Below are 12,409 nucleotides of genomic sequence, written 5' to 3' on the forward strand. Positions count from 1 at the left end.
GCAGCAGGAGAAAAACACTTATTCAATTTTCCTCACAAGACGTAAATTGGTTTATGAACATGGCTATTATTACAAGGCCGACAAACATATGTTTTCATGAACTAGGTCACGGTTGCGCGCCATGTATGATCGCATACATGACACCAAATTGCAGTCGATATAACCCTTTCGAATGCAAAACAAGGAAATCACACAAATAATTCATGCCGAATGTTTATTTTTTTTTATTCCATTCACATTTGAATTTGTCTTCTTCAAACAACAATTGTATTGGCCTCAATTTGCATAGAAAATGAGGTGTAATTACGATTTGTATATCATTAAAATAACTGCAACTTGCCACTTTTCTCAATACAATTTTCCAAAGATTCGATTTGTATCATATTGACCCCAATCAGTTTATTGGCCTAAATTGAGTGCTCCAATTTCTTTTCGCTTTTTTTTGCTGAAAAAGAGACTCACGCATAGGATAATCAAAATTGCAGTTGATAACACCGATTTCTCTCTATTTTTGTATCACATTCGAAATATAAATATTTTGCACACTGAATATATTTCACCTTCTACCAAAACAGAATATTATACTATAATATATAATGCGATTATTAAAAATTCATTTTCTATTTCCATAACAATTTCACGTATACATCATTTATGCTTACCATTCAATTTTATTTACAATTAAAATAGCAAGAAATTAGCACAATTTAATTTGACAGTGACGTCATTAATTTGGTTTGGACAAGAATTCAACTAGATCAATCAATTGATTCGACAACAATTCAATGCACATAGATTTTTGTTGAATCGTCACAAATCGCGATCGAAGAACGCGAGATTACTCGCTTTTGAATAACAAAAAAATAATTGTTGTCATTCCAATGGCCAATACAAAACACATACTGAGGAATGCTCGCCACACGCGACCCGTATGAAGCACAGAAATTGAACAATTGTACATGAATAAAATACACAGAAAGCAAATGTCAATTGAATAGCGACAGAGAATCGACTTTAAGGTCAGTACTTAATCTACAATACTCAAACTTTAAGTATTTCCATCATCAAATCGTTTACCTACGAAATAGTGGTTCCCATTTTTTATATTTATAATTCTTTATTATCAATCAGAGTATTATGCAAAATCTTGAGAAAAAAAATAAAAACATCATTTTTTCTCTTAAAAATATTTTTAGTATTTTGGATTAAAATACAAAAAAAAAATCAGAATGTGTTGTTCAACTGTTGCTTTTCATAGATTTTATACTGATATTTGACTCCATTTTCCTCTTGTTCATCAGTTGGAATGCCTTCATCATTCGGAATAATCTTGAATGCACTTGAAATATTTGGAAAGAATACATCACATTCGAACGGCGCCTTGATGTCAGTATAATAGATGCGATGACAATAATCTGATGACATTGCTTCATTAAAAACTCGGCTACCGCCACAAATCCAAATTGTTTCAATATTTGCACCCAAATCCGTTCCAATGAGTTTTGTCATTGCTTCATTTAAGCTGGAGCAAAGAATCACATCATGTGGATAGTCGGTAGCTGCCGTTGTATTCGATAAAACAATATTTAATCGATTGGCCAACGGTCGTTTACTCTCTGGAATCGCAAAATATGTCAAACGGCCCATAATGACTGCATTCTTTTTCATCGGATCCGCCGTTGATGTGGTCATTTTGCGAAAATGCTTCAATTCATTCTTTAAACTCCATGGCAATTTATCTTTAAATCCAATGCCCGAATTTTCACATGCTGCAACAATCAAATTAAATTTATTCTGAACCATGACTACGTTGCTTGTAGAGGTGTTTGTATGCCTAGAGTTTGTATGCTCTTTAAAAACTAATCAAAAATTAAAAAAATACATGCATTTTATAAAGAATTAAGTAACAGTGATCTTTTTATCACTGAACACAAAAACATAACTAACCGAGATTGCTCACCGATTTTTTTATAGATTATTTAACCACAAAATGTATCAATGTTTTTTTTTTGCTAAAAAAAGTTATCTCATATTCATTTAAATTTGGTTAGAAAATGTCATAAAACCAAAATTAATTCATGATATACGTTATTTGGTTGGTTCTTCATTTAAAATGTGAAAATTCGAAAATGAAATGTTGACAATCGTTTTATCGGTGTATTGAATGTGTTTCGTCACTCATGTGTACCAACTGTGTTCTGTTGCCAACTTGACATTTTGACAGAAGTTAGTATGCGTGTCGTGTCATCTAATATATCTTTTTCTTGTTCTCGGTCGATTCAGTGCGGTAATAATAGGTTTGTTGTCGGCTTTTAAGCATTTCATCGGTAAATTGGCTGGAGAATATTAAACAAAAATGAGAAATCATTTTGTTTTTGCAATAGTTACCATTTCATTGGTTGCATTTAATGCGGCCGGTGTACAAATCGACTCAAATATTCAAAATAAAAATGTTGAACGCACCATCGATTTGACCACGCAATTAGTTAAAGTTCAGCATAAAGTAACATTGGAAAATAAGGTGAAAAAGGAATTCTCAGGCGTTGCATATACATTTCCTGTGACTAAAGATGTCCGTGACAATTTGGCATACATTTCGATTCGTGATGCTCTTAAAAAGGAATTGAAAGCAACGGAAGAAAAGACAGCCGACGGTTCATTGTTCACCGTTTCCGTGACAAGTTCATCGCCGACACCAGTTTTACATATTGAAACCGTCTTTTCAAAATCGTTGGAACCATATCCAACACAAATTACACAAAATGAACGACAGTTGGTTCGTTACTTCGGTAATGCCTATTTCTATAGCCCGTACAAGACGATTTCACAAAAAACCACCGTTTTACTTGCTTCAAAATCAGTGGAAAGTTATACCACCGTCAAACCATCATCGCATGCGGACGGTACAATAACGTACGGACCATACGAGAATGTTGAACGTGAGTCAAAGCTATTTTCTTCGTCATTTTGTTGATTATTATTAAATGTAATTCTTTTATCAAACAGCATACTCAAGTGAACCAATCACAGTTCACTATGAAAATCATTCGCCATTCCTAACCATCACCAACTTGGAACGTGTCATCGAACTTTCACACTGGGGCAATATCGCTGTTGAAGAAACCATTGACATTTTGCATTCGGGCGCTGGATTGAAAGGTTCATTCTCACGCTATGATTATCAAAAGGATGCACGTAACAATCACCCAAGCGTTAAATCATACAAAACTATTTTACCGGCATCAGCCACTGAAGTTTACTACAGGTAAGATTAACTTTCACAGCATCTTCTATCGCCAATTTTTCTTTCGAATCGAACTTATGAGACGTGTTATTATTGCAGAGATACAAATGGAAACATTTCCACATCGGCTATGCGCATTTTGAAGGATTCAGTTGAATTGGATTTGCGTCCACGTTTCCCATTGTTTGGCGGATGGAAAACACACTACACTATTGGTTACAATGTGCCAAGCTTTGAGTATTTGTTCAGCAGCGGTGATCAATACTTGTTGAAAATGCGTGTTATTGATCATGTTTTCGATGATATGGTGATTGAAAAGGCAACGGTGAAAATTATTTTGCCAGAAGGTACAAGCAACATTAAATTGATTCCACCATACTCGGTAAGCCGTTCACCGGACCAAGTTCATTACACCTATTTGGATACGGTTGGTCGTCCAGTGATCGTGTTTAGCAAACAAAATCTTGTCGAAAATCATATTGCCGACTTCAATTTGAAGTACACTTTCAGCAAAGCGTTTATGATACAAGAGCCATTGTTGATCATTGGATTTTTGTATGCACTATTTTTGATTGTCATCGTATGGACGCGTTTAGATTTCTCCATCACAAAAGATAGCTCCGTCACACATCATCACAAAGACTAGAGTCTAGATGTTTTTTTTGTTAGAAATAAAAAAAACGAAACAAAAGAGATGCAGATCAAATACAAACACAAACAAACATTCAGCGGATAGAAATTAACTGCATTTAAAATGATGATTTTACTTTGAAATCAATTTGCTAATTCCTAATAAAAATTAAGGGCGATTCTTTTTTAGCTTTTATATTAAAATGAATGAAGTGAAAACATAAGATCTAAAAGCATTTTGAACCATTTTTTCTTTAGCACATTCATTCATTGAAAAAAATAATGAAGATTGACAACAATTTTTTCGAAGAAAAATCAATACCATGTACCCAGGTTAACTTTGAATAGACACATACACACACAAACTATTCTGGTCTCGTTTGATAAATCTGTGTTAAAAATATAATAATTTAAAACTAGTAATTTGTCGTCTTTGTTTTATTTAATTGATGGTTTTTTTCTCATGAATCTGTAAAATAGAAATTGGTACGACAAAGTCTTACAATGACATTGGTTGCTCACAAAATTCCCTGGAAGCTCTTCTAACGAATATAATGAAAAAAACGCAGAAATTCATTAAAATTCTATCTACTCTTTATTCAATGATCCAAATATAGAAGATTTTTTTTACAATTATGTATGATATTAGATGATGAAATAAATTAAATAAATGACTGAACGGAGAAATTCAAGTGGATTTTTTTTGGTAACACAAAAAATGAAGGAAAATTGAAAAAAATTGAACCTCACAAAATGGCATCCCACTTTTTCTTACTATGACATTCCAAGAAAATCAAATAATGGGCGTTGACTGTTGCGCTTTGTAAATCAAGTCACAAAACGAATGATGAAATTTGGTGTTGAAATCTATTTTGCTACGTTTGCATGAAGTCAGACTCGAATATTTCCATAATTGCCAATACGAACATTGTTTGCTGATATCTAATTGGAGTGTTTTTTTTTTAATAGCTGCGGTCGAATTTGTGCAACGCAACAAAATAAATACAACAAAAATTCAATCGAATCGAATGGTTTGAAATCATAATCAAATCATGAATTGAAATAATTAGAGTTCGTCTCTGAATTTGTCAATATTCTGAAGATGGTCACCATAATCAGTTGCCTCACTGCCAACGAATAGATCATGATTATCTATGATTTCATCGTAATTCAAGCGATCATCTTGGTCTCCATCTGCTGCAGCAAATAAATGGTTGACCTCGTCTGTTGCAACATCACTATTTTGTAATAGAAGAATAAAGAAATATATAATTTATCCGTATGCTAGCACCAAATCGAATTTTCTATACTGAAATGATACATACTCGTTGCTTGGAACAATCCAGCTCAAAATTTCATTTTCGTTGAGTAAACCGTCGCCGTCTTTATCGTGTTCACTATCGAATCGCTCTTTTTCGGCAATGAGCCAAGCTTTATCATGGTCTCGGGCCGATTCACCGAGATACTCTTGGAAGCTAATAATACCATCTTTGTCGGTGTCTTTGTCACGAAGTGTTTGATTCAAAATAATTGGCAACATAACCGGATGCTCTTCGGGACTTATAAATAGAACAAATTCTTCACGATTCAATTGGCCGTCTTTGTTCAAATCAGCCGCTTCAAATACTTGTTTGTCATCGGCAATTAGTAGCTTATTTTCCGATTCGAGTCCAACCGGCACTTTAACGCCTGGATCATCTTCCGAATCCATATCATACATTTCCTTGAGATATTCCGTCCATGTTACAACTTCATCATTGTTTTCGTCTACTTCGTCGAATCGATCATTTGATTCTTCCTCTGATAAGGACCTGTAAACCAAACAATAAATAAATATTCGACACATATACGTATATGGTTTGTTCTAGAACTCAATAAAATAGTCATTGAATCAAACGAAAAAAAAACAGGAAAAATATGATGGTTTCAAAACTTTTTTTTTTTTCAATTTATCTCTGTATTTACTTACTTAAACGATCGTAAAATGTGCGCTTTCAGTTCGTGTTTGTCAACAAATCCGTCTTTGTTTGTATCGATTTTTGAGGTGACCAATAATTTCAGTCGTTGTTTTGATTCTTCTGGCGATAACTGATGAAACTCTTCAGCTTCCTTGACACTGCCGAGCATTGCTTCATGGTCGAATTCAGTCATATGTTCGCCATCTGCGCCATGATGATCTAAATCTCGTGGTCGATACGCACCATCTTCCAGACGCTCTCCCTGATGATGTCCATGTTTATGCGTTGTGGCCGCCTCAATTTCGGCATAAAAACAAGCCAATATTAATGTAGTAAGCAATAAATGTACAATCGATAATTTCGTTTCCATAAGCATTTTGATTTCGTTTCCACTGCACTTCACAATTATTTTTTGTTCTTCTTCAATAAATGTTGATTTCACAATTTTGCATTAGAAACTAAACTAAATTGTGATTGCCCAATTCTAACATATAAGCTTAAATTTGCATAATAAACAAAAAAGAAAATCAAACAGCTCTTTGTGCTTATATCATTTGGATTTGGATTCGTTTGTATGTACGATTTTTCGAATGAAATGTCACCAATATGGTTACATTTTGTTTGTATGTGTTGGTTTTAATGTTCTGCCTATATGTGTCTGCATTATGATTTTGGCACCCGGTACGTGATAAATTCAATATGATACGGATTGACGCAAACAAAAGGATAAACAAATGCTTTGATTACTTCCAATTTTATTCAATAGATGGAGCTCTATTTTGCTTGTTTACTGAACACGTTTACTTCTACAATAGCACCAATGTGAATTCCATTTATTTCAATTTTATATTATTATTTTTTTCAACAAACAAAACCATAATTAGAACAAATAAATAAACAATATTATTGCTATTTTAATTATTGATGGTTTTTAATTCGGTCGCTGTATCTCGATTGCGTCGAAATGGATTCGACAACGGCACATTTTCACCATCTTCAATTGTTTGTGGTAACGGTCGATTCATCGTTTCTGGCAAAAATAGGCTAGCTATGCCACCAAGTGTTAATAAACATCCCATGATAATAAGAGGTAAGACCATCATGTTGCTTCCCTGCAGATGAAATGGATACAAAATTGAAATGAAAACTAGGGAAAAAAGGAAACAATTCATTCATCAGCACCATATAATTTATAACTGGTATAACGATTGGTCCAATCATTCCGATGACTGAGCTAATGCTCATTCCCAAACCACGAACCACGGTTGGATAGAGTTCGGATGCGGCTAGCGGCAGCACAACAAACGCCGATGAAATGCCCATTTTTCCAATACAGTACAAACTCAGCATAATAAATTGATCTTCTTGTACTAAAAATGTGAGCAGACATGCAATGCCACCGATCAACATCGATACGCATAAAATCCACCTACGTCCAATGCAACTTAATCCGGGCCACAAAAATAGATATGTTGGCAACTCAACAGCACCGGCCAAAAAGAAATTCCAAATTTCATCACCACCTAATGCTGGAGCATAGTAGCTCAGACCAACGTAAACGCATGTATTTGCAAACCAAATAAATGTTATAATTAACGTTTTTGCACGCATATTTGGTGTACGAAATAAATCATAAACACCAATATTTGATGATGCTGATTTCGCATCATTTGATACTGGATCATTTGAAGATGTGTTCATATTTGGATCGAAATAGCGTCGTAACACCTCCTCATAATCGTCTGGAATCACTTTTTCATTCAATCGAGCCATTTCGCTCATTATACGAGCGGCACGACGATATTTTCCCGTAGCGACAAGCCATCGTGGACTCTCGGGCAGAGTGAAGAAGAAGAAAAACAATAATAAAAGCGGCAATGATACAGCCAACGACAGATAACGCCAATCACGAACAAAATACACGATACCTGACAACAGCACCAATCCAATTGAATACGCAATATTCAATACAATTGTACAGAATACACGATGCTTCGGTCCAACCAATTCGATTGCTATGCGTTTCAATTTTAAATTACCAAAAACAAATCGATTTATAAAAAAATAAAATGAAAATTGTAAGTAAAACAAACCGAGCACGTATGGGCTGGCCAAAATAGCTGGAACAGTGAATCCGACGACGACACGAAATATCACCCATGATGTGAAATTCCATGTCATTGAGCTCAATGCACAGGCAACAATTTCCAAAAATAAATACACAAAAAATGATGGCCGTCGACCCCAATAATCCTGAAGAAAACCATACAAATAGTTGCCAATCAAACCACCGACTCCGAATAGAACGAGTGCCAATGCTGGATAAAAATTTTTGTCACACACAAGATCCCACTACAAACAAAAAGCAGTCACATTTTGTCATAAATGAAATAATGCAAAGAAAATGAGATTCACAAGACAAGCACCTCCATAACAACGGTGTTTGGAAACATGGTTCTATTATAAATCCAACCATCTTTACATTTAATACTTTCATAATTTCGAGTTGTTGAATTCAATGGATCCAAATACAATTCAGTTTTGTTTCGCAGTTTTTGTGTGTCCATTGTATGCAACATCATTAGAATTTCCGTATAGTTTCGTGAATACATTTCACATTGTGAATAGATCCTCTGTCCATCGTGAAATATCAATGGTATGCTAAAAAGTGGAAATGGTTTTTTTTCTCTCTTTAAATCTTTCGCTACATTTGTCAAAATATTTAATGCCAAAAATTTCAACGAGAAGGGTGGCATCAAGTACATTTATTACCTCAACGATTTTAAGAGTTCGGGTACATCCGCGTACCATGGATCGAGCTCTGGAATGCGACACCAATGACTCGGTGTTGATGCTATAAACAGTTGACTTTAAATACATGTTCAAGGTAAAATAGAAAACATGACAAATATATAATAAACAAAATTTAATATGTAATTATTGTACAACACTGCTTATTATGAATTAAACAAAGACAGCCAGTTTTTGACGGTGTAAAGACAATAACTTGATGAATGTCATATCTCAAGCAAATAATCACCTGTAAGCATGAAATGCGCATGGTAACACGGCTGGCAATAGTACGGCTATAACCAATTTTTGATACAAGCCGAATGAGCCAACATCTTCCAAAACTTTATCGAAATCCATTGTTTGTTTTTTTCTTTTTTTTTTTCTTAAATAAAAATAAAGTCGACACAAAAACTGATTGAAATAAATTTACGAATCAAATTTACACAGCGACTGGATAAAATGCAGCACCATCACAACATGATTCCAAATTAAACTAATTCAACAAAACTTAACTCAACTCAACTGCACTGAATCGACTGAGCAATATTCAAAGTTTCCAACTGTGAAACTCACAAAAACTGTTACGTGTATATGCATTGCATTGCATCGAATCGCCCGGAAAGTGTATATCACATAAGATGTAACTGAAATTGCATCACATAGTTTGCCATTCAAATGAATTGAGAACCATACTGTCCATGAATCGTGCGCTCTCCTCACTAATGATGTGACTTGTGTCTTGCCACTGTAAAATTTGTTTATTTCGTGGGGATTTTTTGATTATTCAATTAAAACCTTTGATAAAAATTATGCACAATTCTTCCGTTTTGCCAAACGGTCAAATTGTAATGAAATTTATTGAATCAGATTCAGAGAAAGAGTGATAGAGACAGCACCTTAAATAATTGGTTTGGGTCATTCATAAAATACAAAAAAAAATTATGCCAGTAATAATTGATTCATGGCCATAGCCTGATTTTATGTGTATTACAATTTGTTTTTTTACAACTGTTTTTTCGCTTGTTTTTTGGCCAATCGTCGATTCTGTTGAATTTTCCGTTGATTGATTTCTTTTTTTATTGTTTTATCATAGCCCTTCCCACTGCGCTGGAATGCCTTTCCTTCGTTTCTCATTTCGGCCAATTTGCGATTTTTTTGCTTTAGAATATTTTTCTTATTTGCCGATTTCTTTTTGCCACCCTCCGATATTTGCACTTTAATTGTATAATTGTCAAGCGTTCGATTGTGCAGCGTAAATGCATTCTGAAATATCGATATTTGGTTATTTGCTTTAATAAAAAAGTAAAAAATGTGAACATACCTTGAATCCAGTCATATCGCTCATTTCTACAAAGGCAAATGCACTGCGACGTACTTTTGGTATTCGAACCGATTTAACAGAACCAACAGCCTCAAAGAATTCCGACAATGTATCTCGTGTTGTGGAGTAATTTAAATTTGTCACATACAACACAAATCGATCTTGTTTGCTGGCGCCTCGTACTAAAGCTTTGATTTGTTCATCAGTTAAATCGGTTTTCTTTTCGATCGGTTGTTTCTTCATTTCGGTCGTTTTCACATTTTGTTTCTTGGTTTTTGTTTGTTTTTTTGCGGTCACCTTGGTGGGTGGCACATTTGTTATTTCATCGGAGCTCGGATTTTCATCGACAACTTCATCCATTTTTTCGTCATCGTTTTCAAAATTTTCATCAACATCTTCTCCTTCCTCTGTTTCTCCTTCTTCAGAAATACCATTCTGTTCCTCATTTTCGCTGGCATTTACATCTTCAATAATATCACCATCATCAGCATCATCATCATCATCATCATCGGCAAATGGATTTTCCTCTGAAATATTCACAACTTCCTTAACTTTTTTCGATTTCTTCTTTCCATGTTTATCATCGTCGTCTTCAAAGTTTCCAAGTATATCCGCTCTTTCATCGTTTATCAGCGGAACAGCCACTCTCTTTGGTTTAATATACTGTTCAACGATATAATCGGAATCACCTTCGAACATTTTGAATGACTAAAATACACAAAACTTCAACTTATAATAAAGAAACGCGATCGGAACGCATTTATTTGACAGTTTAGATCAACAATAAACAAAGCAAGACATGCTCTATGATTGAGGTTAGGTTTTTGACATTCCAAACTGGAATTTCCAATGCATTTAATCAGCTTTTATGAGATGACACAAAAAATTAACTGAAATACAAAAATTTGAAATAAAATCCGGATTCTTTTATTAAATTTTTATTGAATAACTTTAATATAATTGCGTCATGCTTAAAGTATTTTTTTTTTCTTGCCCATTTAATTAAAATCGAAAATTTTTTACTCTGACTAAATGAATAAGCGATATTCTGAAATTTTCTCGATAAAAAAAGGAAACCAAATGAACAAATAAGAGAATTAAATTTTAAAAGCCTAATTTTTTTAAAACAGATTTTTCTTCTTTTTTTCTCAACACCAAATATTAATTACATCCAATGCAAAACATATAAATTCCATGAGTTCTCGCTACCATTATAATTAGAGGGTTTTTCTTTCAATTTCTGTACAAAAAAAGAAACAACTTTCAAATCAATACACATTAACAATTCCAATTTTATAGTGCAAAAATTAATAAAATCGAGCTGAATTGAAATCACTTCTAGGATTGTTATAAAAAATAGCAATTTTTTTTTGTCGGGAAATTGCAAAACAAATTGTGAGGGCATTATAAAACTGTACAGTGATTATTAATTTTTGTTACGTTGTGTAGGTTTGTTATTGGTTTAGTTTTTCTTTCATTTTTATTTTTTCAAGTAAGATCGGATTTTTTAAAGCATGATCGACTCTAAGTTGTTGTTATTATTTGTTTTCTCACTACAAATAACATTTTGTTTTGTTTTTTGTCAGTAAAATAATTTGATGGGCATTTTTCCCGATATTTTTTTTATTTTTTTAAATTTTCTTTTTCAAATAAAATATAAGTTTGTATATATAGATTTATTTATTTATATATATGATATAGAGCATTATTATTCGCACAAAATATTTGCATATTTACAATTGGCTTCACGCTTATATCACTTTGCAGCAAAATAAATATTTTTTTTATCGTTTTTTTGTGTTTTTAAATTCCGTATTAAATGGTTGCATCGAAAAAAGCTTGTCAATTGATGCTATTGACAATTTTGTGTTTTTGGTCAAAAAAAAAAAAAAAATAATAAGTAAAGTATGGCAAAAAAAATCAAATTGAAAAGAAAATCATTTTTGGATTTTCAGATTATATAAATTAATTGTGAACGAGTTGTACAATTTAAATTAGCCAACATTTCGAAAAATTTGAAGATTCGAAAAAAGCAGCCTTTTTCGCTTTAACGACAATGACTGAACCGTTTTTTTTAAATCAAATGTGTAATTTAAACACTACTTCATGTACGTTTTAAGAATAATAAAACAAATCAAAACCAAAAAAATAAATCATAATCAAAAGAAAGGGAAGAGTGAAGCCGAAAAATCATGAGTTTCCAAAAAAAAAAAAAAAATCAATAATCTGCTTTTTAGTGTACAAATATATTAGATTATTCTGTGTTTTCATTTTTATATTCCAAATATTAATACTCGACGCATCTCAGACCAATTAATTATAAGTCATCCTGATGCAACGAGCACATGTAATTTTGCTTTTTTTTAATTTATTAAATGAAACTTATTCGTAACAAATCACAAACACATAACAAGCGGAGCTATGGCACTTCACCCCTTTTCGTATATGTGTTTTATTTAAAGC

At 33.1% G+C, this 12,409-nt stretch overlaps 5 protein-coding genes across 6 annotated transcripts; 1 reads left to right on the forward strand and 4 right to left on the reverse strand.

The window, feature by feature from the left end:
- Positions 1 to 1,110: 1,110 nt before the first annotated feature.
- Positions 1,111 to 2,129, reverse strand: LOC116351160 (dihydrofolate reductase-like). 2 transcript variants are annotated; one of them, XM_031783236.1, is made up of 2 exons: positions 1,961 to 2,129; positions 1,111 to 1,859 (listed from the first exon to the last, which is right to left on the reverse strand). In XM_031783236.1, the coding sequence occupies exon 2, from the start codon at positions 1,801 to 1,803 to the stop codon at positions 1,225 to 1,227; it is 579 nt and encodes a 192-aa protein (XP_031639096.1). In that variant the 5' UTR covers positions 1,804 to 1,859; positions 1,961 to 2,129; the 3' UTR covers positions 1,111 to 1,224. The 2 variants fall into 2 exon arrangements, with proteins under 2 accessions (XP_031639096.1, XP_031639105.1); XM_031783245.1 differs by having other exon boundaries at positions 1,948 to 1,985.
- A 112-nt stretch (positions 2,130 to 2,241) lies between these two features.
- Positions 2,242 to 4,297, forward strand: LOC116351137 (dolichyl-diphosphooligosaccharide--protein glycosyltransferase subunit 1). Its single transcript, XM_031783199.1, has 3 exons — positions 2,242 to 2,939; positions 3,007 to 3,265; positions 3,344 to 4,297. Exons 1-3 carry the CDS (start codon positions 2,357 to 2,359, stop codon positions 3,888 to 3,890), a joined length of 1,389 nt encoding a protein of 462 aa, XP_031639059.1. The 5' UTR covers positions 2,242 to 2,356; the 3' UTR covers positions 3,891 to 4,297.
- A 149-nt stretch (positions 4,298 to 4,446) lies between these two features.
- LOC116351147 (reticulocalbin-2) lies at positions 4,447 to 6,382 on the reverse strand. The gene is made up of 3 exons (XM_031783212.1): positions 5,844 to 6,382; positions 5,200 to 5,685; positions 4,447 to 5,112 (listed from the first exon to the last, which is right to left on the reverse strand). The coding sequence occupies exons 1-3, from the start codon at positions 6,206 to 6,208 to the stop codon at positions 4,941 to 4,943; spliced, it is 1,023 nt and encodes a 340-aa protein (XP_031639072.1). The 5' UTR covers positions 6,209 to 6,382; the 3' UTR covers positions 4,447 to 4,940.
- Positions 6,251 to 9,469, reverse strand: LOC116351128 (beta-alanine transporter). Its single transcript, XM_031783190.1, has 6 exons — positions 8,873 to 9,469; positions 8,605 to 8,700; positions 8,259 to 8,493; positions 7,926 to 8,184; positions 7,015 to 7,847; positions 6,251 to 6,944 (listed from the first exon to the last, which is right to left on the reverse strand). The coding sequence occupies exons 1-6, from the start codon at positions 8,980 to 8,982 to the stop codon at positions 6,747 to 6,749; spliced, it is 1,731 nt and encodes a 576-aa protein (XP_031639050.1). The 5' UTR covers positions 8,983 to 9,469; the 3' UTR covers positions 6,251 to 6,746.
- A 95-nt stretch (positions 9,470 to 9,564) lies between these two features.
- On the reverse strand, positions 9,565 to 10,723 carry LOC116351151 (nucleolin-like). The gene is made up of 2 exons (XM_031783224.1): positions 9,947 to 10,723; positions 9,565 to 9,888 (listed from the first exon to the last, which is right to left on the reverse strand). Exons 1-2 carry the CDS (start codon positions 10,643 to 10,645, stop codon positions 9,628 to 9,630), a joined length of 960 nt encoding a protein of 319 aa, XP_031639084.1. The 5' UTR covers positions 10,646 to 10,723; the 3' UTR covers positions 9,565 to 9,627.
- Between the last annotated feature and the right edge of the window lie 1,686 nt (positions 10,724 to 12,409).

The sequence above is a fragment of the Contarinia nasturtii genome, unplaced genomic scaffold (genome assembly GCF_009176525.2).
Source record: "Contarinia nasturtii isolate CC-2019 unplaced genomic scaffold, AAFC_CNas_1.1 Cnas_scaffold_129, whole genome shotgun sequence".
Taxonomy (NCBI): domain Eukaryota; kingdom Metazoa; phylum Arthropoda; class Insecta; order Diptera; family Cecidomyiidae; genus Contarinia; species Contarinia nasturtii.

What these genes read in the sequence shown, in the direction of transcription:
- LOC116351160 (XM_031783236.1), bottom strand. Translation starts at nt 1,803, where the DNA reads ATGGTTCAGAATAAATTTAATTTGATTGTTGCAGCATGTGAAAATTCG.
- LOC116351137 (XM_031783199.1), top strand. Translation starts at nt 2,357, where the DNA reads ATGAGAAATCATTTTGTTTTTGCAATAGTTACCATTTCATTGGTTGCA. An exon ending in ACCATACGAGAATGTTGAAC is followed by an intron (nt 2,940 to 3,006) that starts GTGAGTCAAAGC and finishes TTTATCAAACAG; the next exon opens with CATACTCAAGTGAACCAATC. An exon ending in GCCACTGAAGTTTACTACAG is followed by an intron (nt 3,266 to 3,343) that starts GTAAGATTAACT and finishes TTATTATTGCAG; the next exon opens with AGATACAAATGGAAACATTT.
- LOC116351147 (XM_031783212.1), bottom strand. Translation starts at nt 6,208, where the DNA reads ATGCTTATGGAAACGAAATTATCGATTGTACATTTATTGCTTACTACA. An exon ending in CACATTTTACGATCGTTTAA is followed by an intron (nt 5,686 to 5,843) that starts GTAAGTAAATAC and finishes TTTGGTTTACAG; the next exon opens with GTCCTTATCAGAGGAAGAAT. An exon ending in TGGATTGTTCCAAGCAACGA is followed by an intron (nt 5,113 to 5,199) that starts GTATGTATCATT and finishes ATTACAAAATAG; the next exon opens with TGATGTTGCAACAGACGAGG.
- LOC116351128 (XM_031783190.1), bottom strand. Translation starts at nt 8,982, where the DNA reads ATGGATTTCGATAAAGTTTTGGAAGATGTTGGCTCATTCGGCTTGTAT. An exon ending in TGCGCATTTCATGCTTACAG is followed by an intron (nt 8,701 to 8,872) that starts GTGATTATTTGC and finishes ATGTATTTAAAG; the next exon opens with TCAACTGTTTATAGCATCAA. An exon ending in TACCAGTTATAAATTATATG is followed by an intron (nt 6,945 to 7,014) that starts GTGCTGATGAAT and finishes TTTCATCTGCAG; the next exon opens with GGAAGCAACATGATGGTCTT.
- LOC116351151 (XM_031783224.1), bottom strand. Translation starts at nt 10,645, where the DNA reads ATGTTCGAAGGTGATTCCGATTATATCGTTGAACAGTATATTAAACCA. An exon ending in GCGATATGACTGGATTCAAG is followed by an intron (nt 9,889 to 9,946) that starts GTATGTTCACAT and finishes TCGATATTTCAG; the next exon opens with AATGCATTTACGCTGCACAA.